Source organism: Bos indicus, chromosome 5, assembly GCF_029378745.1.
Source record: "Bos indicus isolate NIAB-ARS_2022 breed Sahiwal x Tharparkar chromosome 5, NIAB-ARS_B.indTharparkar_mat_pri_1.0, whole genome shotgun sequence".
Taxonomy (NCBI): Eukaryota; Metazoa; Chordata; class Mammalia; order Artiodactyla; family Bovidae; genus Bos; species Bos indicus.
In genome coordinates, this window is record NC_091764.1 from 114,056,906 (window position 1) to 114,083,965 (window position 27,060).

The 27,060-nt window shown below is 51.5% G+C and overlaps 1 protein-coding gene and 1 long non-coding RNA gene across 2 annotated transcripts in view; one reads left to right on the forward strand and one right to left on the reverse strand.

Annotated features, from left to right (window-relative positions):
- On the reverse strand, window positions 1–23,291 carry A4GALT (alpha 1,4-galactosyltransferase (P1PK blood group)). Its single transcript, XM_019961932.2, has 4 exons — window positions 23,203–23,291; window positions 17,912–17,989; window positions 2,868–2,942; window positions 1–1,345 (listed from the first exon to the last, which is right to left on the reverse strand). The coding sequence occupies exons 2-4, from the start codon at window positions 17,983–17,985 to the stop codon at window positions 238–240; spliced, it is 1,257 nt and encodes a 418-aa protein (XP_019817491.2). The 5' UTR covers window positions 17,986–17,989; window positions 23,203–23,291; the 3' UTR covers window positions 1–237.
- The window catches only part of LOC139183263 (uncharacterized), a 15,502-nt gene continuing 9,722 nt past the window's right edge, over window positions 21,281–27,060 (forward strand). The window contains exon 1 of the long non-coding RNA XR_011566885.1: window positions 21,281–21,484. This is a non-coding gene — a long non-coding RNA (uncharacterized lncRNA). The remainder of the gene's footprint in view (window positions 21,485–27,060) is intronic.

A 27,060-nucleotide genomic window follows, 5' to 3' on the forward strand; every position in this document is an offset into this window, starting at 1 on the left:
GACGGTACATGGGCCCAGGGCTCTGGCTCACCAGAGCAGGCCCCAGGGGCCGCAGCGCACCCTCCAGTAACAGCTCTCTGGCCAACAGTTCCCCGTCCTCCCCACCACCTGCCCCAGACCCTGGGGCTGCAGCGGCCCAGCCTCCCCGTCTCCAGCCCTCCCATCTCACCTCCCCTTGGAAGGCGGGCCCCAGAGCTCCTCTCTGCCAGGTGCAGGGAGGTGAGCTGGCAGGCCCCCTCACAAGTACATCTTCATGGCCTTGTGCGTCGTGGGGCAGTAGCGGGCATGGAGCTGGGCCAGCAGGGCCTTGGATGTGGCCTCAAAGCGTGTGCCCTGGCTCTTCTTGTTCCACACGTGGACCGCGAAGGTGGCATTGAGTAGCCGGGTCAGCTCCTGGGGGCTGATGTCTTCGAAGTACTTCTTCCAGTTCTGCCAGGGGATAGGGTAGAAGGCCTCGGGGGGCAGTGTGGTGACGCCGCGGCAGGCGCGGCTCTCGCTCAGGCTGCGGATGGAGCACCATTTCTTGAAGACCCGCGTGAGCAGCTGCGGGCCCTGGTGACCCCAGATCCAGCCGTTGTAGTGGGTCACGAAGTCACGCATGCACTGCGCCATGAACTCGTGGTGCTGCTCGAAGGCCAGGAAGGCGCCGTTGAGGACGTAGCGCGACTGGGTGCCCAGCGCGTTGGTCAGGTTCCTCAGGTCCTTGAGGACGATGAAGTCCGTGTCCAGGTAGATGCCGCCGAACTTCCACAGCAGCGCGATCCTGGAGGCGTCCGAGAGCACCGGCAGGAGGTAGGGCTCCCAGCGCCGCTGCACAGCCGCGTACCAGGCGGCCAGGGGCGTGTCCCGGAAGAGCTCCCCCAGGTCCAGGGGGCGCATCTGGACGTTGGGGAAGCAGCCCAGGAGCGAGAGGCCCAGGTGCCGCGGGCGGGAGGCGTTCCCGCCAGGCAGTCCCTTCATCAGGACCACCACTGGGGACTCGGGGTGCGCCCTGGCAGCTGACTCCACGGAGCACATGAACAGGAAGTTGGGGTTCGTCCGGTCAGAGGTCTCCAGGAAGAAGATGTTGCCTGGAGGCGGGATGCCGGAGGGCGGGGGGGTCGGGGGGACCATGTGGGGGCAGGGGACGTCCACAGGCAGGTTAGAGAGTTGTCCTTGGCCCCCCGGCTCTCCCACGACGTGCCAGTAGACCATGACGGAGACGAAGAAGGTGAGCTTGAAGCCAATGATGAACAGGGTGCAGACCCGCTGCCTCGGGGTGTCCCGGAGCAGCCGCAGCAGGCAGTCGGGGGGCGCCGAAGTCATCTCCCCAGATGTCAGGAGCCTCCAGCAGGAATCGGCTGGTCTGTAAGAGATGAGCACCACACTCAGGCAGCCTGCTGGCTTCCCCGACCCAAGAACACTGCCCACAGACACCAGCCATGGCTGACCCGGACTTCCAGACCCCACGGGCTGGCCAGATGCTCAGGGCCCCCTGTCTGACCTCGGCTGTACAGTGGGAGCAGCAGGCCATGGGCTGAGATCTGGGCAGAGGCCCTTCCACTCTGATATACTGGTGAGTTCCCCAAGGGCTGGGCCAGTGCCACCCACAATGTGAGGCCAGCATGGGCCCAGCGCAGGCTCTGGCCTCTCTCTGCAAGGTCTGTCCCCTTTGAACTGCCAGCCTCTGTTTTGAGACCCAATGCAGGCATCTCTCAGCCCCATTCGGTTCCACCAGCTGGGCCTGGATTTGGTCTAAGAGGAAGGGCTGCCCGCAGCCACAGGGACTTTCAGCAGGAGGCCTGGGGGGCTAGATGCCGGCATGCAAGCTCACTCAGAGGCAGGACAGGCGGACTCTAGGCACGTGGGCATGCTTGCTGGGTCCCCAAGCCCTTGGAGTGGGCATGACAGAGTCTCCTGGGCCCCTGGCTTTCCCAGCCCTCACCTGGAGGGAGGGGGACAGGGAGGTTGTGCTATATAAGCTGTCACTCTGTCACCTAACTAGCACCGCTGCCCTCGGACCCTCACTCTCTCTTGATGCCCAGGCTGTGGCTGGCCGGCAGGAGGAACATTCCTGGGTGTCTTGCAGGAGGCTGGGAGGAAAAAGAGAGGCTTGCAGTGGGATCGTGTGAATCCTGGGACACATGGGACCTGTGTCTGCCTGAACCAGCTGCAGGACGGTCACACTGGAGCAAGGATTATATTCATTCACTCAGCGAATACTGACTGCCCACCATGCACATGTCAGGGGGCCTTCTCAGCACTTCAAACATATTAAGTCATTAAACACGGCTACCCTGCGGGGCGGGAATCATCCTTCTTTTACATGGTGAGAACACTGAGGCACAGAGAAGTCCGGTAACTCATGCAGAGTCCTCTGCTTGGCCGGTAGCAGGGCAGGGGGTTTGAACCCAATCCACCTGGCTCCAGGTCTGTGCTCTCACCACTGAGACATGCTGCCCTGCAGAGAGATGGCGCGGCCATGTGAATGTGCTGGTGCCTGGGGACTCGGTACATGTCGACCCGGACAGTCCTATGAACAGAATCCTGGCCAGCGCTTACTGTCCTGAATCCACATCCATCCAGGCCTCAGTAACGCCAGGGCGCAGTTGTGTAGTTTCCACTTTAGAGGCCAGGAAGCTTGGGTGCAAGCGGCAGGGCACTGGGTGCAACCTGGGGAGCCACCGTCAACCCTTCCCCAGGACAGAGGGGTCTTGTGGTCACAGCGGGGTCCCAGGAGGCTGTGACTTGCCCAGTGGGGCCCGTCCCTCCCCAAGGCTGAGGCCAGGAACCACGGCTATGGCATGGGCTGGAAACTGACCAGCCTGGGCGGCCCATGGTGGCGAGATGGGGAACCGGGCAGCCTGGCCGGCCTCCTGGAGACACACCCTGGGTCAGCAGCCAGCCTTCTCTGCCAGCAGGAACCGGGTCCTTCCCCATGCTCTCCATGCCCGCAAATCCATCTGCAAAAGATGGCGAGAGACAGAGTGAGGCTGGTTCCCAGCCACAGGGGCCAGGCAGGCCGGGCCTGCAGCTCACTTGTTCATTCGGTCCTCCACTCGCTTGGCCCCTGGGGGAACATGCTGGGGAGAAGAGAAGAGTTAGGTGTAGCTCTACCGTGGAGGAGTGCTCGGCTTCAAGGGGAGATCACGTGGAGAGAGGCAATGAACCCAATGATGGCGGAACTGACAGCGGAGCGGGAGCAGGCGGCTTCCTGGAGGAGGTGACACTTGATGAGAAGGGAGTCAGCCATGAGCGTGGAGGAGACCTGCACACCTCTCTCCCCAGGGCCCGGCTCAGCGTCGGGTACACAGAAGTCACACAGGAAACGGACTCATGGGCTGATTCACTCACTCAACAGCCAGATAAGAAAAGAAAGAAAGTGAAGTCGTGTCCGACTCTTGCAACCCCCTGGATTGTAAGCTACTATGCTCCTCTGTCAGAGAAGGCAATGGCACCCCACTCCAGTACTCTTGCCTGGAAAATCCTATGGATGGAGGAGCCTGGAAGGCTGCAGTCCATAGGGTTGCTAAGAGTCGGACTTGACTGGGTGACTTCACTTTCACTTTTCAGATTCATGCATTGGAGAAGGAAATGGCAACCCACTCCAGTGTTCTTGCCTGGAGAATCCCAGGGACGGTGGAGCCTGGTGGGCTGCCGTCTATGGGGTCGCACAGAGTTGGACATGACTGAAGTGACTTAGCAGCAGCAGCAGCAGCAGCAGCATGCTCCTCTGTCCATGGGATTTTCCAGGCAACAGCCAGGGGGACGATTTAAAAACACAAGTGTGGCCAGGCTGCTTCTCTGCTCAGATGATGAGTAAGGTGGGAGGCCTAGTTCATGAGGGGGTGGCACGTCCCCCAACCCAGACCTCACACCCGCTTCTCTCCCCATCACCACCTGGCTTCCTGGTTCTTCCTCAAACCCATCCCCCCACACTGCTGACTCTGGGCCTCCGCACCTGCTATTCCCTCTGCTCGGAATGCTCTCCTGCAGATGTTCACAGGGCTGGCTCCTTCATCTTCCCACGTCCTCCCCGCCGCCCTGGCCCCTCTACGATCCCAGCTTCCCCCCGACCCCACAGCCTCCTCCTCTGGTCTGTTCTCCCTAGTACTTATTCTAATATACGGTACTTTTGTGTACTTGTCAGTTTGGTTATTTATTTGGAACATAACCCCTATGAGGACAGGTATTTTCGTATGTCTGGTGTAGGTTTATTTATTTTTTTAGTGTCTAGAATACTGCCTGGGTCTTGGTATGTAATAAATAAATACTGAGTAAGTGAGTGACTCAGCGTGTGGGTGTGTACCTATGTAAAAGAGCAAGCGAGTGAATGAAGGGGCCAATCAATGAGTGATCAGTGAATGAATGAATCAACAGATGAATGAGTTAGCAAATCAACAAGTGAGGAAATAGTCAGTGAGCACATGAGGGGAGGAAACTGGGGGGTCAGAGAGAGCTGCCTGGGATCCCCCAGCTGGGCTGTGAGTGGCGGAGCCGTTGATGTCAACCCGTAACCTTGTGTTCCCGGGCCCTGGTTTTCCCCTACAGGGAGAGAGGCTATTTTGGTCCTGAGTATTTTTAATCCTCTGTGAACCACACTGCTGAGTGCACACAGACGGGCGGCGGATGGAGCGAGGTCGGGGCTGTGTGGGGGCCCAGAGGGTCCTGGCTCTCCCATGGGGTGTGTTTTCGGGGTGGGGATAGGAGCCTGTCGAGGAGGCAGGATGTGCTGGCTGTGGCTGAGGAGCCAGACTCGAGCAGCAGTACCGTATTTGGTGCCGGAGCCCAAGACTCGGGAATGGAAACCGTTTATGACGCGAAGCTGGCCACAGCCCAGTAGCCGTGTGACCTCAGGCCCAAAGCACTCTCCAGTCCCCGGGAGAGCCTCACAGCCCAAGTCCTGGCCTTTGTCAGTCCTGCCTGGCGCGTTCCTGCCACCTTCTCCTGTCTCCCGGCCGCCACCTCCAGCCCTGCCCTGGGGAGATATTCCCCGTTAGCACTTAACTGCAGTCATGCCCCAGCTCTAAGTCCTTCTGTGGCTCTCCATCATCAAGACCCACTGTGGTCCAGCTCAGGGAGGAAGGAAGGGTAAGAAGTGCAGGGCTGGCAGAGACAGAAGGCTGAAGGTCCGACCAGTCCCCATCTGAGCTGGCCCTTAGCACCAGCTCTGTGGCTCCTACCTCAGGAGCATGGCATCAGGCTCATATGTCTAGAAAAGGCTCTGGGACCTGGTGCTCATCACCCCTGACCATGGCCTACACCCATCTCTGCCCCCTAGTAGGGAGTCTCCACCTCTGACCCTCGCTGGGCTGGCGTCCAGCCCATGGCAGAGAAAAGGGTTATAAGTCATGTATAACTGGGGTCCCCAGGGGAGACAGGGTGGCCGTCTGCTGGTCTGGGTGGTCCAGCATCCATTCCCACTTCTGATAACTGCACCCCGATTTCCTTTGGGGAACCGCCCCTGCCCCACAGACTCCACTCCCAACTCTGGGGGTGGACACGGGATTCGGGTCTGGGCACTGGCTGTGCAGTGCTCGCCAGCCACAGTGATGGCCCCACACTCTGCTCCCAGAGTGCGGAAGGCGCCATGGATGCTGGTGGCTTGCTCATCGGGGGAAGATGAGGACAAGACCTGGTAAATGCGGGATGGGAGCTCTCTGGCACTTACTGGGCTTAGGAGCCACCGACTGTCCCAAACTAGAGGCGACTCACCCAGCCCCTCACACAAGAGGGGTTGAAATGGAGGCTTAGTGATGCTCAGTCCCACGCAGAGAATCACAGTCGAGGCAGGACTAGAACTCGGCTCTCACACCAGCCCACATGCAACTAGACATCAGGGTTGCAATTTCTCCAGTGTTTCCCTCCCACTGGCCCTGGGAGCCAGGACGCAGCTCTGGACTCAGCAGATGCAAGCGACTACCTGTCCTCCACTTCTGTGACAGTCACTTAATTTAAAAAGAATGATTTAAAATTTTTTAAATACTTTGTTTTGGCCTTGCCGCATGGCCTGCGGGATCTTAGTTCCCCAACCAGGGATCGGACCTGAGCCACCTGCAGTGGAAGTGCAGAGTCTTAACCACCGGACTGCCAGGGAAGTCCTCTCTTCTTTTTATTAATTTATTTTATTCATTTATTCATTTGGCTGTGCTGGGTCTCGGTCTCAGCACGTGGGGTCTTTGATCTTCGCTGTGGCCTGTGAGCTCTAGTTCTATGACCAGGGATCAAACCTGGGCCCCTCTCCACATTCCCTGCATCGGGAATGTGGAGTCTTAGCCACTGGACCACCAGGGAAGTCCCCGACAGGTCACCCTAAGACCAGGGGCCAGCGTGTTTCTCAGTTCAGCCTGATCCCCAGTGAGGGCTGTAGGGTCATTCCAGCTCATTCCTGCACCCGCTCCCCTGTTTAACCCTCAGAAAATGAAAGGGACTTGTCCAAGGGGCCATTCTAGAGGCACTGGGGCGGGAGGGTGCGTGCAGGTCTGCCCAGCCCCGCTCGAATTGCTCTGTGACTTTAGGCAACTCCCCTTCCTTTGTTGGGCGTCAGGTTCCTCCTGCACCATGGGGAGGGGAGAGCCGGACTGACCGAAAGTTCTAACTGTGGGAACACGGGGCCTGTGCTGATCTACCTCCCTGATAAGTTAATGGCTGAGCAGATATGGAGGCTATACACCGAGGGATCCCGGGGCAGGTCACCCAGCTAGGAAATGGAGTATAGAATTCAAACCCAGGTCCCTGCTGACAGCTTCTGTTCCACCACTGATTGGCTCTGTGACCTTGGGCCTGGGCCTGCCCCCATGCCCTTTACATTAATAAAATTGAGGGGGGTGGGCTTTTGGTCTTAGAATTCAGACCCTCCTTGGTGTGAAAAATCAATATCTCCAGCTTCCAAACCCTACTTGGAGGATCTGCTGTCCGGTCCTCCCGCAGACCCCATCCCCACTCTTTCAGGGCATAAATGATTTCTACTCAAGAAGTAAGACTGACAGATACTAAAAGGCAGTGATCCTGGTACAAGTGGCTGTTTTCAGAGCCGAGGTTACAAAGTGTTCCCCCTCCAAAGCCCCTAAATTGTTCCGAGGACAGAAATTCCTGAAGCCAGACTCCAGCAGGCAGCGTCTTGCTCTTGGGGGGTTATGACAGATGGGAAAATAGGAGGAGGAGCCCTCTGTTTCCAAGAGGAACGAGGCACATTCTTAGTTCTGAGTCTTCCCTCTTCTACTGATGTCAGACTGAGCCATGAGGGAAAGGAAAAAAATAAACCACAAGCTACAGCATTAGGGAAAGAAACCAGGAGCAGGACAAACTCATAAACTCCAAGTCACATGTAAGTGTTGCACAAGGCACCCGAGACCAGCAGATATGGCAGTGGGGGTGGGGAGGAGAGTGGTACCGGGGGTGCCCAGTAGTGCTGGGTCATAGCAATCGCCACTTCTAAAAGGAAGACGAGGGCCGCCCCGTTGGTCCAGTAGTTAAGACTCTGCTTTCAATGCAGGGGTCATGGGTGTGATCTCTGGTTGGGGAACTAAGATCCCACATGCCATGCGGTGTGACCAAAAAATAAACAAATTAAAAAAAGGAAGACAAATAAGACAGGAGCCAAGGGCTTAATGAACCAGGAGGGTTCAAGGTTGGAGGTGGTGGCCTCTTGAATCAGGCTGGGTTCTGAGAGGCAACAGAAGGGAAGCTGCAGAGGAAGATCGTATATTAAAGGAACAATCCATTCCTGTAAAAACAGAAGGAGTCTTTCAGTAGAGAAATCTAGAGAACGATCCTGGCCTCTCTCCCAATTTCCATCAAAACCTCCTGTTAGTTGCTGGTCCAGGAAAATTCTGCTAATTCAAATAGAGGGAAAAAAAAAATTGTTAAAGGCATAAACACAACATCCATCCAAAGATGCTACGTGAATGAAGAGGGAAAGGAACACTGGTGTTCCCTTATGTAAAAAGATGAGTCACTATAAAAATATCGCCACAAAACAAACAAAAATTCTAATCCAAAATGGCAGCATGAACTGAAAACAATTAAAATAAAAAACCCTGAGAAAAAAGTAGTTCCCACTTGAAGGAAGACCAGAAAGCAGAAATACAAGAACTGGGGAAGTTCTTGAAAAAGATATGAAGACAACAGGTGAGAACTGATAGACCTCAGGAAAGAACTAGAAGAAAAAGACAAAAACATTTCAGAAATGAAGGCCAAACTACACGAAACCCAGGGAGAGCAGACATGAAGTACAGTAAGAGGCACAGGGCTTAAAATGAGAAAAGGGAACAAAACCAGATAGAAATAAAGAGATGAAAGAATTCAAGAAGATGGAGAAAAGATGTAAAGGAGATACAACAAATGCATAACTAGGGTTTCTAAAGAAGAAGATGAAAACAATGGACCAGAAGAAACATTTAAAATTATAATTCAGGAAAACTTTTCTGAAATAAGGGAAGATTTCATTTCATGAATCGAAACAGTACTCCATGTAGTACTGGAGATCAGTGACCCAGAATGGTAAGTCTCAAGACATTTTCTAGCAAAATGAATGAACTTTATAAAGACACAAGAATAAATCTTTGGGCAGCTACCTGTGGCTCAGATGGTAAAGAATCTGCCTGCAACATAGGAGACCCAGGTTCGAACTCTGGGTTGGTAAAACCCCCTGCAGGAGGGAATGGCTACCCACTCCAGTATTCTTGCCTGGAGAATCCCAGGGACAGAGGAGCCTGGTGGGATATAGTCCCGTAGGGTCACAAAGAGTCAGACACGATTGAGTGACGGATCATGCACACAGAAAGACCTATGAAGGAAACAGAGTCAGGCTGGTATCAGATTTCTCAGCAGACACTCAATGACAGATAGTGGAGCAACATCTACAGGATCCTCCAGGAAAGAAATTGTGAGCCAAAAAGTAATATATGTCATCCCTTCATATCCACGAAGGGAAGTGGTTCCAGGACTCCCACAGCCACCAAAATCCACAGATGCTCAAGTCCATGACATAAAATGGTGTAGTATTTGCATATAAGCTAGACACATTTCCTAAATTCTCTAAATCATCTCTAGATTATCTATTATACCCAATATAAAGTGAAAAGTAAAAGTGTCAGTCGCTCAGTAATGTAAATGCTACATTAATAGTTGCAAGTGTGCAGCACAGTCAGGTTTTCCTTTTTGGAATGTTCTGGAATTTTTTTCCTTTTAAGAATTTAGACCCACAGTTGGTTGAATGTGTGGATGTGGAACCCAGAGATTTGGAGGGTTGAGTGTATAGCCAAGCTGTTCTTTAAATATAAAGGTTACACACCAAGTTTCAAAGTATAAGGACTTGGGCAATAATGTATTATGAGTAATAAGCACAGCAAACCGAATGGTGACTGGGCTAACTTTAGTAACAGCACTGAATATATTTAACTTCAGCTCCTCTCCATCCCCCCAAAAGGCAGGAATAAGGATGCCAGGATGGAACGACAGTGGTGTCTAGTCAGACGATGTAAGAATGTAAAAAAAAATTGGTAGGACAGGCAAAAGGAAGGTGGAAAGTAGAACAAGTTCTGGTTGCCTCATCTCTAACTGCTAGGGGGTAAAAACTAAAGCGGTAAAAGTTTGAGCATATTTAGAGTGCAAAGGTGATACACAGAAGGATAATACTACCCAATGTTATTGCATCTAATAAGATGAACCGTCATGAACCACTAAAAAATAAAAACGCTGCCAATTAAGCAAAACCACTCTGCTTTCTTATTATGTAGGATTTTTCTTTTGCAAGAATTTTTTTTTTTTAAGTTAGATTTTTAAATCACCTATCACATCTGTGTATACATAGGATGGAAGGAAGGAAGGAATGGTATGAAGGAAGGAATTCCATAGGAAGGAATATAAGTGAAATAAATTGAGTAAGGCGTTACTGGAAGTTCACACACGTAAAACCCGATTCTTCTGAACGATTTCACCTCAGTGTCACTGTCTGTGCTTTCCCACACGGCAGCATCAGGTCCAATTTACATGATTGAACTTGAGTGGGGGAGCATTTTGGTAGCTGCTGGGGCTCCCTGCATGGATACTAAGGGGCAACCATATATTAATCTTTGGCTCACACTTTCCATCAACTGTGGGCGGCACAACACTTCTTCAGAGCGCTTCACTCGTGCCTCAAGAGGTTTTTTCCGAGCTGCGGACATCTCTTCAGGTGGTCCTGTCACCGAATGAGCAGGAAGTGGCAAATGTCAGGAACACTGCCTGACTGAGAGCTTCCAGAAGCACTGGATGGAAACAACATACGCCTTACTCAGCACAGTATCGGCTGAAATGAGTAGTGACTAGAGAAAGGGGAGGATGGAGAAGAAGCAAGTTAAATGTATTGTTATTCATAGAAGAGAAACAATAGACACCATCTAAAGACAGAAGGGACTAAGAGGATTATATGAAGGATAAATATAAAAAAATGGAGCCACTCGAACAAATTACAAGCTTTCCCAAATATCAGAAAGATTCCTATTTTTTGTTTTGGGTTGTTTGTTTGTTTTCATCAGAATATAGCCCTCCCAGGGGCTTCCCTGGCGGTCCAGTGGCTAAGACTGTGCTCCCAAGGCAGGGGGCCTGGGTTCAGTCCCTGGTTAGGGAACTAGATCCCACATGTCACAACGAAAGATCCCACATGTCACAACGAAAGATCCCACATGCTGCAACGAAGGATCTCACATGCAACTAAGACCCAGTAGGGCCAAACAAGTAAATACATATGTGTATATATTATATACAAAAAGGAATGTAGCCCTCCCGCAAGCACAAAGGCATGCATACATATGGACACAGCATGACTGGGAAGATCATAGACCTAAGCCATATCAATAAATATAAACAGATTTAACTTATCTATACAAAGGAAAAGGTTTTTTTAGTTTAGATCCAAGCAAATTCCAACTCTATCTTGTGTTTGAGAGACATACATCAAAAAAGTGATTTAGAAGGTTAAAAGTAAAAGAATGAGCAAACGTTTAAAGACACATACAAACAAAAACAAAGCTGAAGCCATAATCTTAGTATCTGACAATGGCAGTTAAAGCCAGGAATCTCTAAATGAACCAAAGAAAGGCCACTTATAGTGCTAACTGGTATAATCCACAAGGCGTCAAACATACTGCAGCAATTTTCAGAAGAAATTACAGGGATGTCAGGATAAACAGACGGCAACACACTAGTAACAGACTGTAATTCACCTTTCTGAGTCCAAGAAACAAGTAGATCAAACACAAAATAATTCAGATCTACAAAATAATCAAGAAGTACTACTCTATATCAAATTCTTGATCCTAATAATAAATAATTCACTTTCAAGAGAACATTTATGAAAACTGAAAACCTCAACAAAACCCATAAACATAAAAAATACATTTTATAAATGCAAAGCAGTGTGTGATGAGAAATTAACGTGAAAGTTAGGAACTTTTTTTTAAAAACAAAACCTCTCTCTTGGACAATTCTTGAGCCAAAAGGGAAGTACAAACGGGATCTGTGGCATTTCTAGAAAACAACCATATCAAGATACCAAGAATCTGAATCTACAAGACACAGCTGCAGATTTATCAGAAGAATGTTTATAGCCTCCAATCATGTGACAAGTAACACAGGGCCGATAAGAAGAAAGCAAGCAGCAGGCGAAAAATGGGAGAAAAAGAACCTAAACATTTCCTTAAAATGTTAGAAAATAAACAAGAAGACTAAGGAAAGAAAAATTACAGTAGAAAAAAGTCAGGAAGCAGATAAGCAGTAGAACTAAGACATAAGGCCAAAAAACAGGCTCTTTGGGAAAAAATTCAATGAAATATATAAATCACAATTAACCTAATTAAGAAGACAAGAGAACTGAGGAGATGAGTGAGCACCCAGTGCAAACTAAGTCATGCCAAATGGCAAAGGAACCAAAGAAGCAGAGGAAAACTTTTTTTTTTTTAATCGTAAGATAGTGCTTTGCAAATAACATCTGAAACCTGAAAAAAGTAATTTCTAGACAAATGTAATAAATCAAGACTGCTCCCAGAACAGTCAGTCTAGACAGGCCAACTTTTACATAAGAAATAGAATTATACAAGATCATTAAGAAACAAAGGAACAAGACATTTTTAGAGAGGAATTTTACGAATTTACGTAACAGAAGATCTCAATGCTTTTAAAGGTGTTAAATAGTAAAATATAAGAAAGAACACTTTTAAAAATTTTAAGTATGGTGGTTTATTCACTAAATCATATCGGAGTCTTGCAATCCCATGGACTGTAGCCCGCCAGGCTCCTCCATCCACGGGATTTTCCAGGCAAGAATCCTGGAGTCGATTGTCACTTCCTTCTCCAGGGTACCTTCCTGACCCAGGGATTGAATCCAGGTCTCCTGCATTGCCAGATGGATGGATTCTTTACTGACTGAGCCACCAGAGAAGTCTAAGTTAAGTATAAAGAATTTAAATTAGTATAATATAGACATCAAAACCTGACAAAGATTGCACAAGACACTCTACTGACCAATATCACTTATGAATACTACTGTAAAAATCCTAAATAAAAAAAGCAGACAGAATTCAACAGCACATCAAAACAATGAAAAATCAAAACCATGTGGGTTGGGACTTCCTAGGTGGTCTAGTGGCTAAGACTCCACACTCCAAACGCAGGGGGCCCTGGGTCAATCCCTGGTCAGGGAACTAGATCCCACGTGCCATAACAAAACAAAACCAAACCAAGTGGGTTTTATTCTTGGAATTCAAGGATGGTTCAATATTAGGATGTCTTTAATATAATTCACCATATTCATAGATCTAAGGAGAAAAACCATACTATCCCCCAGAAATGCTAAAGTAATTTGACAGGGTTTCCAATACTTCCTGCATAAATTAGGAATCAGTGGATACTTCCTTAAGAAAATTATGTATATCAACATCAAAGCCAAGAGCCAGCTTCATACAGGAGTGTGAACACTCAGCTTCATACATACATACAGGAGTGTGAACACTCAGCTAGAGGTAACTCTAGCTGAAGATAGGAAAAGGACAAAGTGTCCAGCACCCTCACAGGCACTGGAGGTGTTCATCAAAGCAACTCAACAAGAGAGAGAAATTAGAGCTATAAAAACTGAATGAAAGTGGAAGTTGCTCAGTTGTGTCCAACTCTTTGCCACCCCATGGACTGCAGCCCGCCAGGCTCCTCTGTCCATGGAATACTGCAGGCAAGAATACTAGAGTGGGTTGCTATGCCCTTTTCCAGGAGATCTTCCTGACCCAGGGATCGAACCTGGGTCTCTGACATTGCAGGCAGATTCTTTACTGTCTGAGCTACCAGTGAAGCTATGATACAAACAGGGGGCAAACCAACCCCCTCACCAAACCTCAAATAGAAAAAGCTAAAATTACTGCTGTTTTTATACAATACTACTATATACCTAGAAAAGTCAAGAGAAACTGTTGAAAAACTCCTGCTAATAAAGAAATACCATAAGGTGATAGGAAACAGACACATACACAAATATAAAAAAGCAGCTAGAAGCAGAAGATACAATGAAGAGACTCCTACTCACAACCACCGTCACAATACTTAGGGTTACACTTAACAAAAGGTGTTCAACATTCATGTGAACAACAATTTAAAGCCGCTGACAGTACAAAGTACACGTGAACAAGTGGAAACTTGCACCATGTTTTTGGACAGAAGATTCAGCTTTTTAAAGATGTCGATGTTATCTTAGCCGATGGATAAACTGCACTCGGTTCTGCAGTTCAACAAACTGATTCTAAAGTTTATCAAAAAATAAGCAAGGGACGTCCCTGGTGGTACAGTGGTAAAGAATCTGCCTGCTCTTGTAGGGGACATAGATTCAGTCCCTGGCCTGGGAAGATCACATACCACAGGGCAACTAAGCCCGTGAGCCACAACTTCTGAAGCCCATGTACCTAGAGCCTGTGCTCTGCAACAGGAGAAGCCACTGCAATGAGAAGCCTGAGCCCAGCAACTAGAGAGTAGGCCCCACTCGCTGCAACTAGAGAAACGAAGACTCAGCACAGCCAAATAGAGAAATAAAATAAAATTGAACAAAGAAAAGTAAGCAAAAAACCTACAGGAAAACTCTGAGGAAAGGAAGACATGAAGAAGGACTGGTCTTTCAGAGACTGACAGATGAAGCACCAATAACTAAAAGAACCTAGTTTTTGCATGTAAATAGGGGAATGAAACAAAGCACAGAAAGAGTATGGTATTTGCATATCCAACACAGGCAGCATCTACAAATGCGTCAGTAAAAATGGACCTTTTAACACAGCTGTTGGGCAAGCAGGGAAGCCAGCAGGGAAAAAGAACCAGATGAGTTGATATCTCAGAATATGCCTAGGATAAATCCCAAATGTAATAATAAATGTTTCAGACAAAACACAAGTGAATTCCTTAATAAACAGAGTTGGGACGGTTTTCTTAATTATGCATGAAATCTAGAAGTCATGAAAAGAAAAAATTTCCCTGCAACCTTTCGCCAAATACCGAGAAAGTAAAAAACACAAGTGACAGCTTGGGATGGCTTTTGTTTCTCTCAGATGCCAGACATCTCATTTTTCTAACTTAGAAAGCAATCCCACAAATCAAGGGGAAAAACGAACAATCCAAAAGAAACTGAGCCAAGGTCACATCACACACACCCACCCCCACACACACGCTGATGCTTAAACAGATAAGCAAGATGGGGGAGCTTTTCGTAAGTAAGAAAAATGCAGGTCAAAACAGTCAGATAGCATCTCTCACCCATCAGATTTGCAGGAATCTAAAACTCCCACAACACATCCTTCAGGCAAGGCTCTGAGGAAACAGGCATCCATACAGTGCTGGTAGGGGTGGAGGGTAAGGGACCAACATCCATCAAAATTACACATTCACGTACCCTTTCGCCTCGCAGTCCCACTCTGTGAATTTATCCTACAGATAAGTGATATTTGTACCAGTCACAAGTTTGTTTGCAACCGCAAGTGATTAGAAACAACCGAAGGTCTTCCTTGAAGGAACTGGTTAAGCACACAGTGACCCTGATATCTTGGAAAACAATGTCCGCTCCCAGGGGGCCAGGAACAAGGCCACTCTGACTCATCACATGGCCCGCACAGACCCTAGCACATCAAAGGTGCTTAATGCATATTTTCTGAAAGAATGCATGAATGATCCCTAAACTGCCCAGAAAGCCAGGATCAAATGAGCAACTAATCTAGGGGAGTGGCATCTGCAAACCGGCAAACCCTGAGCCCGCAGAGGACAACGGTCAGGATGTGTAATTGACGTATCCCGCCTCACCATCCAAGGGCACAAAATATGGTTGCATGCCGTGTCCCTTCATATTCAAGTGCCTGAGTATGCACCTGTCCCAGGAGAGAAAGGTGACCTTCCCAACACTACATGGCTAGTACCTGTCGGGGGGAGGGGTCGAGGGGGGTGGCGCCAGGATCTACTCTCAGGTATGTCTGCATCTGAAAGTCTCAGAGGCTTTTTTCTTCCCTGAGGCCATCCCGGCCCCCCAGGGTCACTCTGCAGTAGAGCCTGGGCTCCAGCTCTCAGGATCAGGGTGAAGTCACCTTCTGCTCAGTGCAGGGAATGGTAACTCACCACGGATCTGGACACCCAGACATCTGCTCTTAGAGACCCTGGACTGGGAGGACCAGGGGTGGGGTGCAGGATGGTTATGGTTGGCTTCTCTTGAAAAGCTGACATGTGTGCAGATGCCAGAAGGAGGTGAGGCACCAGCTGGATGGATTTCTGGGGAAAGGGTGCCCAGGGAAGAAAGTCAGCGAGTGCAAAGGCCCTGAGGCATGTGTGCCTCAGGGACTGACCGTGGAGTCACCAAAGTACCAGGAGAGGCCAGAGAGATAGAGGGGACACTGGGCTGGGGTGGGGAGCAGGCTTGAGGGCCACAGGGAGGACTTGACAACTGATTGGCAGGGGGTGCCATTGGGCAATGTTGAAGAGGAAAGGGTTATAGCTTGACTTTTTGGGGGGGTCACCCTGTGTGGCTTGTGGAATCCTAGCTCCCCACCTTGGCAGTGAGAGCCCCAAATCCTAAGCACTGGACTGCCAGGAAATTCCCTAGTGTGACTGATGTCTTAAATAAATCTTTAAGATCTGGCTGCTTTTTGAGTCTAAATCACAGGGGATGTGTAGCAACAGGAATGTGTCACAGGGCTATTGTGATGATCCGGGGAGAGGGAGGTAGAGAGAGGGAAGTGGGGACACAGCTCCGCTAAACAGATTTCCCCTCTACCCCTCTTTCCCTCTCCCCAGCCCAGCCCAGCCCAGCTCTCTCCATCCCAGCCACCTCCCGTGGCCGCCTCCCGCTGCAGCCCCACACAAGCCCGCAGACCCCACAGTGCTGGGATCCTGCAAGCTCTGCCTCCCCAGCCCTGCCCGCTCGGGCGCATGACCTCCAGACTAGCCGAGCTGACGTCTGCCCTATTGCTCAAGCCACCAGGCTCTGGAAATTCCAAGCTTCTGAAACCCACTCTTTCCTCTTCCCAAAACATCCCTCCATGCTCCCCTGCCCAGGAACTTCCTGAGCAGAAAAGGTACGAAGGAAGTTTCGCCATCTGTCTGGAACACACCGCCTACCAGGCACCCCACTGAACACCACGTGCCCTGGGTCTCCATGTCCACCGCAGTGGCCCCTCTTACAAATGAAAAACTCAGGTGCAGAGCAAAGGGGCTGCTGGGCTAGTGAAGCGGGGAGGTGGGATAGGCACCACCCAGGTATGTGTGCCCCCGTCTCTCCTCACCTAGGAAGCCACCCAGACATTGGCGCTTACTGTGGCTGGGCCCCCATTTCTGCACACATCCACACCAGGAGGAGCTCGTGGCTACCTTCCAAAGGAGTGTGAACAGCACTCACCACAAACCCTGTGCTCCCCCATAGCCCAGACCCCTGGCAGACCTTCAGAGCCCCTGAGCAAGTCCTATGGGGGAACCACCGGGGTGAATTTGGTCTTGGAGTGAACTGGGATTGCAGGAAAGTGGGCACCAAGCCAGATGCTGCCCACTCAGCCTGATATTAAATCCTGGAGGGCCTGGCATACAGCAGGTGCACGATAAGTGCGTGATGCCTGACAGTGGTGAGGGATACAGGACAGCCATCCCAATATATCCTCAATGCCTTTGAAAATGATGGTTAAAAACATGCAAGAAAACCCAGCTCTTCTCTATTGCTCAAGGCACCAGGCTCTGGGAACACCAAGTTTCTGAAACAAGCTCTTCCTTCTTCCCAAAATGTCCCTCCACCTTCCCGACCCAGCAACCTCTCAATCATCGTGGGGAAGACTAGCTGCCATTTGCCAAGAATCCATCAAAATACTGTCATGGTTTTCTTCATACCTTTGAGTATTGCCTCTGTGTTTCCACAGCGAGTATACACAGACACTTAGCCAACAGTGGGATCATGGTTGGTGGGGCTCCCAGTTTTTCTAGAGGGATGTGTGTGTATGTGTGTGTGTGCGCGTGCATGCCTGGGGGGCAGAGGAGGGGACGTCCAGTCACCACTCTCAGTGAACAGCTCTTGCTTTGCTCTTTATCTTGAAGGTTTGAGGTGAGGGTATGTGGCACGTCAGCATTTTGGCATATGCGTTCCAGTCCTTTTCTGCCGCCTCCACTCACACGGAGCAGTGTTTACGCAGGCTGTGTCCAGGAGGTGCACAGAAAGTGATCCTTACCCACACTGTTCTACACCTTGTTTTATTTTTCACTTAAAAATATGCGGGGCCCCTGTCTCCTAAAACCAGGTGGTGGTGGTTACACAACCAGACCCATTTCCTAAAACTCATCAAGCTGGACGCACGCAATGGGCTGTAAATTCTACCTCAATTAAACCCTTTGGAAATACACGCTGTTCCTCTATTATGTCAGTAGACACAGCTCCACACCCTACCTCTCCAGGGTTACCCACCTTGACTGCTGGAGGGGCTTCCCCCTGTGAGCCCCTCTGTGGCTGAGCCCCCTGTGGCTCTGCTGGTAAAGCATCCACCTGCAATGCACAGACCCAGGTTAGATCTCTGGGTTGGGAAGATCCCCTGGAGAAGAGAAACACTACCCACTCCAGTAATCTGGCCTGGAGAATTCCATGGACTATGGGGTTGCAGAAAGTCAGGCTCAACTGAGCGACTTTCACTTTGCACTTTGACTGCTGGAAATGTGGCTTCTTTTTGCTTTTACAGACAACACTGTGGTATCTTAGCACTTAGATCTCTCAACACGTCCTTAATTACTTCTGCAGGACCCTTCCTAGAAATGAACTGCTTAGGTCAAAGGAAATGCCAATCTGTTCTCGATACAGGTCATCACTGGTCTCAAGAACTTAAAAAGTCCAAGTTCTCTCCAGTGTCACGGCTGGTCCTCCTTCCCATCCTCTCATCAGAAGAGAGACGGGTGTGGCCGAGTTAGCATTTATTAAAAGCTCCCCGTCAGGAATGGAGCTATGTGGTTTAATAATAACAATGGTGTATATTTCCTGAGGGCTTACCATGCACAGCCACCGGTTAGAGTGGTTTTTCCTTCAGTAACTCACGTAATCTTCCCAGTAGTTGCGTGAGGCAGGTCCTCTTATCATCGATTACAGTTTAAGATTGGAAACCTAGGCCCAGCTGGGACTCAAACACCCTCTACCAGGTGAAATAACTCTGTCTGTAGCCCAGTCCCATTAAGCTGGGACTGCACTGTGGCCAGGGGCTCAGATCTTGCTGTGGTCAAGAGGAGGCAGCTGACATTCAGGTCCTCATCTGTACGATGGGACTGACAGCTCAAGAGGGCTGATGGGGTTTAAAAAAAAGATCAGGTTAACAAAAGCCCTGGAATCAGGTGGGGGCTTGATCAATGGGAAGAAAAGTGAAAGTGTTGGTCGTGTCCGACTCTTTGCAACCTCATAGACTGTAGCCCACCAGGCTCCTCTGTCCATGGGATTCTCCAGGCAAGGATACTGGAGTGGGCTGCCATGCCCTTTTCCAGGGGATATTCTGGATTCAGGGATCGAACCCAGGTCTCCTGCACTGAAGGCGGATTCTTTACTGTCTGAGACAGTAGCCCGCCATCAAATCAGGAGATTGCCTTGGAAGCTTCTGGAAAAAAGCAACTGATGACTACAGACACCCAGGGTGGGGTGGGGGTGTCTCTGGGCTCCATAGCTGCATCTGGGACGATGGTGTCTGCACTTTGAAATCAAGCTGTTCATGGACTGTAAGGACTACTTTTCTGTTTTACCTTCACGTCTACCCAGCAACTCAGACTCTGCACAGGTGTGATATCCAGAAGGCCCTGCTGCCCCTGCAGCACCTGGTTCCTGCTGGGTGAGAGGAGAGTTTGGGGCACTGCCCGGAGTGGAAGGGGCCCTCCTAGTCCCTGTGGCCAGCTCTGCAGAACTGGAAGCTCCTGGCTCCACTGGGGTCTGTCCAGAGGGAAGACAAACAGAGGCAGGCAGGAGAGGAAGGGATGCTCACTCACCAAGCTCTAGACACAGGAAGATGGGAACTGTTTCTCGCTAGCTACTAGAGATGGAGGCTCGGGGAGGACTCTCAAGGGCAGGTGGTGAGTGCAGGGGGAATTCTTCAAGGCACTTCTCCTCCCTCAATGTCGATGGGGGTGATAACACCTCCTACCTCCCAGGGAAACAAGGAGGACTCAAGGGAAATGAGGTTGGCAAACAGCATAGGGTGCTGGGGGCCTCAGGTCCAGAACCCGCCGATGATGCTTTTTTTACTTTCTTCTCTGGGAAGATCAAAGCCGATTCATAAGATGCCCTCCCAGCCCCTCCCTCGCACCCCCTGTCCTCACCCGCTCAGAAGGCCCCCCTCTGGACCAGTTCCAGCCCTCTCCCGCCTCCAGCATCCTCTGGGACTTCATCTCCTGACCTGCCCCTCCCTCTTCAGGGACTTCAGCCACTCCCTCGCCTGGCTCTTTCCCATCAGCTTATAAATGCAGCCAAGTCTCCCTTATCCAAAAGCACAGATACAGTAAAATAAAAATTTTAAATGTGTTGCTCAAATACACACACCATCAGCAGCAAAAATAGTAATAGCTAGTCATAACCTGGGAGAAGATCTTTGCCACCAAGAGACCAGACAAGGGGCAAACGTCTCACTGATGAACTCAAACAAGTGAGCAGGAATCACCCAAAGATACTAGATGTTCATACTCTTTGACCCCAGTAATTTCATTTCCAGGAAATAACAGGAAATGCACGTTCACAGCCTAAGGAAGTACACAACGGCACAGTTCCTCTGGAGAGCCAGCTGATGCGACGCTGACTACCAGGTAATTCCCTCTCCAGAAAAAAATATCTGGCAATGCATAAATTTATCTATGAACTCAATGTAACACAATCTAAAAGAGCCAAATATTAAAAAAACACCCAACAAAACCTAAATGTCAAATGAAACTCATTGACTAAATATGAAGTCACAATGTCTAAGCATTGAAAAATATGAAAAAAGAATTAGAGGAAGACGAGGAATTTGCAACGTTTGTATAAACAAGGTATCCAAATATGTTGTTTAGTCGCTCAGTCGTGTCTGATTCTTTACTACCCCATAAACTGTAGCCCACCAGGCTCCCCTGTCTGTGGGATTTCCCAGGCAAGAGTACTGGAGTGCATTGCCATTTCCTTCTCCAGGGGATGTTCCTGACCCAGGGATGGAGCCTGAGTCTCCTGCATTGTCAGGCAGATTCTTTATCACTGAGCTACCAGGGAAGCCCATTCAAATATGTACCAATGTGTTTTTTAAAAAGTCTGGCAAATTTTAACAATAGTTATATCCAGGTGATAACTGGTGGCTCAGATGGTCGTTCGATCCCTGGGTTGGAAGATCTCCTGGAGGAGGGCATGGCAACCCACTCCAGTATTCTTGTCTGGAGAATCCCCATGGACAGAGGAGCTTGGCGTATATATGGTCCATGGGGTCACAGAGTCGGACATGACTGAGTGACTAAGCACAGCATATCTCCAAGTGATGTGAATATGGAATTCCCCCCCCTACTTTCAGTTCATTCATTCAAGCAAAAGGCAGTAAACACCTACTATGTCAGGCTTGCAAGTTTCCTCCCTCCAGGAGCTTCCAATCTGGAGAGGAGGAGGAAGGCAACAGAATGCAGGGCAGGTCAGTCAACAGGAGGTAAGGGCGCACCTCTGAGCATAGTAATGAGCACAGCTTTGGTGGCCAGATTGAAGGTGGAACCATCCCCGCCGGGAGGTGCAGCAGCTGGTGGGGTGAGGGGGAGGGGTTCGGGGCGGGGAAGAGCTATTTTCACAGATTAAGCTCCCCTTTTCTCATCCACTCCTCTTCCCATCTGGTTACAAATGCCCCTGGCAGCCACCTTGTCTCACTCTGCCCTGGTACCAACTCAGACCCACAGGGAACAGCATTCTCTGCTGCCCTGGGTCCCTGAAGAGCTGGACCTCCATGGCCCCATGGAAGGGGCTGAAGGGGGCCAACTTGATGATGCGGTGTGTCACAACTTCCTTAAGTTCCAAGTAAGTCACTTTCCCAAGGCAGCTCAGCTGATAAAGAATCAGCCTGCAATGCAGGAGACCCTGGTTCAGTTCCTGGGTTGGGAAGTTCCCCTGGAGAGGGACAGGCTACCCACTCCAGTATTCTTTCTGGAGAATCCCCACGGACAGAGGAGCCTGGTGGGCTACAGTCCATGGTGGTCTCAAAGAATTGGGATCTGGATGAGCAACCAAGCACAATTCACTTTGAAAGACGCTGCCAGCCCTCGCACACAGCAGGAGCAAGTCCACTAGCCTAGGCAGCTCTAGGGCTTCAACGGGTACAAGGAAGCAAAACAAAATGGTAAAGAATTTCCACTTCGGTGTACGGGGCGGCCACAGTGGACAAGCAGGGACAGGCATGAGGGGCACTGGAAACAGGCTTGGAAGGAAAAGGAGCAACTGAGAAGGTTCCATCTTGACTCTCCTTTTTTATTTGGGCCTGATTTGGCTGCTGGGCTCTTTGGCTGTGGGAACAGGGATGCGAGCAGGAGGGGACAGTCGCCGCCAGCCTGGGTCCTGCTTTGTCCCTCTGGGCAGGGTGATTCCCCCATCTTGGGGAGGTGGTAACAAAGGCAGAGTCCTTGGGCAGCTGGGGTGGGGCTGGAGGGGGTGCCAGAGGGGTAGCACACCAGGTGCCCCGGGGGGTTTGATGGAGGAGGGCACGAAGGAGCCCAGAGACCCCCAAAGGGCCACCACGGAGCCGTCGCTCACTCCGTATTTGGCGGAGACCAAAAGGGTGTCCTCCAGAGAGAGGGCAGCGAGGTCAGGGGAGGTCCTAACCCTCTCAGAGCTGGGGGCTCGGCTGCGTCCGGCCGGGAGGTGGGAACCTCTGCCCCGCACGTGTCAGAAGCGGAAACTGAGGCCGGGGACTCGGCTAGAGCCCAGGGGCGTGGACTGAGACTGGACATTCCCGGAAAGAGCCTCTGCCAGGGCACCACAGCTCCCACTGGGACTCGACGTTTCCCATCTGGAGGAGAGAAGCACGCCGGAAAGAGGGGGTGGTTTGCGGATCCGGATCCCCAGGACGGAGCGCTTAGACCCTGCTCTCCCCACTTCCCAGTTCCGACCCGGGTGGTCCCTCCATCTGGAGAGAGCCCTTCCCCCCTTCGCCGTCCAAAGCCTCAGCATCCTCAAAGGCCCAGGGGGACGCCTCTCATCCCCCGGCAGACTACCCCCCGCCCCACTACTCCCTGCCCCGCAGCTGGCCGTTCCCCTTGACCCCTCTCCCCAGCGGCGCCCCTCGGGGCCAAGGGCGATCGCGGCGGGCGGCGAGGCCTCCGGGACTTTTACACGCCCCCAGGCAGAGCGGCGCGGCTCGCCCAAGGGCACAGCGCGGGCCAGGGGAGCCGGCCCTCGGACCCGGGCTTCTCGCCCCCACGGCCACTTTGCTCCTGCCGCGGGGACCACGGCCCGGGAGGCGCTGCCTGGAGGGCTCCCGGGCGGGGCGCGCGCTCCCTTCTCGGGCTGGGCTCCCAGCCCAGCCGCCGCGCTCAACTTCGGGTGCCTCTGGGGCGGAGGCGGCGGTCGGGAACCAGCGCGCACAGTCGGTGTGCACGAGAGCGACCCTCCCGAACAGGTGGTCCCGGCGGGCGGCGGCCGAACCCTCCGCAGCCCCTACCCCTTCCTTCTCTCGGAGCGCGCCTCCCCGCCCGGGCCCGGAGTGGCCCCCGGTCAGTGCCCCGGAGCCCAGCCACTCGTACCTCTGGCTCCTGCGGCTCCGGCCGGCGGACAACGCGGCCCCGCGGGCCCGGCGGGCGGCAGGCGGCGGACGGGCAGGGCAGGGAGGCCTGCGGGAGGAGCGCCGCTCCTCAGTCCCGGGGCTGCGTCAGCGCTGCCCCGCCCCGCCCCGCCCCGAGGGGGTCCTGCGAGTCCACACCGCTCCCAGCGCCCGGGGCTGGACCCCCATCAGCCCGCGGGCCCACAGGTATGGAGCACTCCCCGTGCCTCCCTGCCTTTCCCCCATTTAACAGATGAGCCAAACGAGGCTCAGAGCGGTGACTTCCACGTCAAGCAGCTGGGCAAGGGCAGTAGCGGCATTTGGACTCGGGCCTGCCTGTTGCCTCTGTACCCCCTTCCTCCGCCGTGTGGTCCCTCCAGCAGGATTTGTCCCTGCTGCCCACTCCCTCTTCTCTGATGCACCCTCTTCTCTTGGCTGCCCTAACACCACACTTGCCTGGTTGTCCTCCTCCTCCTCGGTGACCCCCATTCTCCTCTGTAGCAGCCCCCAGCTTCTAAATGTCACCCCAACCAGCGGCTTCTAGCTGCTGAGGACGGACGCCCGGCGGCCTGGCCCTCTTCCGAAGCTCAAAGATCCATGTGCTGGAGACCTCCCTTATCTTGCTCCATCCCACGTCCCTGTCTTCTTTCCCCAGAGTTGGCATCCTGCATCTTCCTCTCAGTTAATGAAAACTCCATTTTCTAGGTGGCGGTTGTCTAATCGCTAAGTTCTGTCCAACTCTTGAGTGACCCAGTGGACTGGAGCCCACCAAGCTCCTCTGTCTATGGGATTCTCCAGGCAAGAATACTGGAGTGGGTTGCCATTTCCCTCTCCAGAGTATCTTCCCAACCCAGGGATTGAACCCACATCTCCAGCATTGACAGGAGGATTCTTTACCCCTGAGCCACCTGGGAAGCCCATTTTCTAGGTACTCCGGCTCCAGGAGATGGAGAAGGATAGGGATGCATGCAGTCCATGGGGTCGCAAAGAATCGGACACGACTGAGCAACTGAACAACAAAACAACTGGCAAAAAAAACCTGGCTTCCTCGCTCTGCCCACCACCACACACCCCACATCCACTCAATAGCGAATCCCATGGGCTCCACCTTGAAAACACACCCAGAAGCTGACATTCTCGCCCCACCCTCTTGTCCAAGCCACCTGCCCCTCCCCAGGCCCAGTGCAGGGGCCTCTTCACACTCCTATACCTGCCTCCCCCAGACCCTGTCCAAACAGCAGCCAGAGGGATGATGGCAGAACCAGATCCAGCTCACATCTCTCCTCTGTCCCACTCCCTCCAGTGAATTCAGTCCACCTCAGGCTCCTCACTGAACTCCGAAGAAGCACCTTACCCCTGTCCTCTAGCCACATCCCCTTCCTCTCCATGGGTCGGGTTAGCCACACTTGCCTCCCTGCTGGCTCTCTCCCCTCCAGGGCCTTTGCTATTGCCACTCCTCTGCCTGGAACAGCCTTGACCACATATCCTTGCAGCTACTTCTCTCCATGTTCAAGCTTCGTGTTCAGCTCCTTTGTGAGACTTCCTTGACCTCCAGACACACCTATCTTGCACTCCCCACTGCCTTCTTCCTTGACTCCCCCCCACCACACATATCAGCATCACCACCGTGTGACACTTGTTTCCTGTTTCTCTCCTGCACTTATTTTATTGCCAACCCCGTGCCCTAGAATGTGAGTTCCCAGGGCAGGGGGTTCCTGCTGACTTATTATACTTGTTCCCTGCTGTGATTTCCTCCTGAAACGGTGTCTGGAACAGTAACTGGGCAACTCAGCAAATGTCTGTGGAATGGATCAACCTGTACCCCCTCACCGCTGCTATTATAATACTTTTCCTTTATGTTGGCTTTGTGTGTGTGCTGAGTTGCTTCAGTTGTGTCTGACTCTTTGCAACCCCATGGACTATAGCCGCCAGGCTCCTCTGTCCATGGGGATTCTCCAGGCAAGAATACTGGAGTGGGTGGCCATGCCCTCCTCCAGGGGATCTTCCTGAACCAAGGATAGAATCTGCTGTGTTTCTTATGTCTCCTGCAAGTTCTTTACCATTAGCGCCACCTGGAAAGCCCCTTTTGATTCTAATAAACGTATTTTAAAAGGAAACTTTATGTTACTGCCCTAGGTGGAGCACCACTGCTGCTGCTGCTAAATCGCTTCAGTCGTGTCCGACTCTGTGCGACCCCATAGACGGCAGCCCACCAGGCTCCCCAGTCCCTGGGATTCTCCAGGCAAGAACACTGGGGTGGGTTGCCATTTCCTCCTCCAACGCATGAAAGTGAAAAGTGAAAGTGAAGTCGCTCAGTCATGTCCGACCCTCAGCGATCCCATGGACTGCAGCCTACCAGGCTCCTTCATCCATGGGATCTTCCAGGCAAGAGTACTGGAGTGGGGTGCCAATGCTTTCTATCACTAGCTTAAACATGAGAATAACAGTGTTCTAAGGCTCTTGGGGTCCCATCGCCTGTCTAAGGGCTGAGCCACTTCCTGGCCTCTTCCTGTGAAAAAATGAGGTTCACAAGGTGTAGAAAGGCGGTGAAGGCAGGCCAGCACCTAGTAGACACCAACTCTGGACCTGGACCTTAGCAGAGAATTAAAAAAAAAAAATCCAGACTCGAGAAGGCAATGGCTTTCTCCTGGAAGCCATCTCCAGTGCTGTGCTCAGATGTCCCCAGGGAATCTACCGCCTTGCAGCTTGACTAATTGAACAACAGCCCTCTGAGATCATGCCGTCATCACCCCCCTCATCTTATAGAGGAGAACGCTGAGGTCGAGGTGGAAGCCAGCCCAAGCTCACAGAGCATATTAAGGTGGACAGAGACTAGAATTTGAGTTTGCCAGATCCCAAGTCCTCAGTGGCCTCGAAGGCCAAGTCTCTTCTCATTTGATCTGACCTGGCTGCTGGGGCAGCTGTTGGGGGAGTTTGAGAGGGCTGGCTACAGTTTACCCATCTATAAAGTGCTACCTGAGAAGTACAGCCTGGCCCCCCAGGGGCTTTTGTTGAAGTCTGGGAGAGAAGGGTATCCTTTCTTCTGTGTGGGTGTGGGGTGTACTCTCTTTCTTCTGGAGAAGGAGTGGGGAGACCACAGCTGTGCTGCTGCCTGGCCACCACAAGAAGGGAGGGTCCATCTCAGAACAGAGCCCATCCCCAGGGAGGCTAGACACAGGCCGGGGAACATCCCTGAAGCCTCTGCGTCCTTCAGGGCTCGATCTGATTGGCCCTCGGCTTCCCCTTTATACAGCTTGGTTTAGCCAGATGGGCTGGATTCTTTCCCACTTGAACACAGAAGAATCCTAACTGATACAGCTCTCAATTAGGAGAGCTCTTAATTGCAGCACATTCCGCTCCACCTGGAGCCTCTCCCATTTTAATAAAAAGGACAAGAAAACAAAAAGCCAAGTCTGCCCCCGCCCCTTACCCCATTACCTCCAGTTCTCTGCCGCCTCCAACCAGGTTTGTCCAGAGTCACCTCCACGTGCTGTTTCTGATCCTGCCCTTCCCAGTCTCCCTTGCTTGTTTTCTGCTTCCTCTCCTACTGACAGAATGTGGTCCACTGGAGAAGGGAATGGAAAACCACTTCAGTATTCTTGCCTTGAGAACCCCATGAACAGTATGAAAAGGCAAAATGATAGGATACTGAAAGAGGAACTCCCCAGGTCAGTAGGTGCCCAATATGCTACTGGAGATCAGTGGAGAAATAACTCCAGAAAGAATGAAGGGATGGAGCCAAAGCAAAAACAATACCCAGATGTGGATGTGGCTGGTGATAGAAGCAAGGTCCGATGCTGTAAAGAGCAGTATTGCATAGGAACCTGGAATGTCAGGTCCA

What these genes read in the sequence shown, in the direction of transcription:
- A4GALT (XM_019961932.2), bottom strand. Translation starts at nt 17,985, where the DNA reads ATGCTTTACCAGCAGAGCCACAGGGGGCTCAGCCACAGAGGGGCTCAC. An exon ending in AAGCCCCTCCAGCAGTCAAG is followed by an intron (nt 2,943 to 17,911) that starts GTGGGTAACCCT and finishes CATCTTTTGCAG; the next exon opens with ATGGATTTGCGGGCATGGAG. An exon ending in AGGCTGGCTGCTGACCCAGG is followed by an intron (nt 1,346 to 2,867) that starts GTGTGTCTCCAG and finishes CATCTCTTACAG; the next exon opens with ACCAGCCGATTCCTGCTGGA.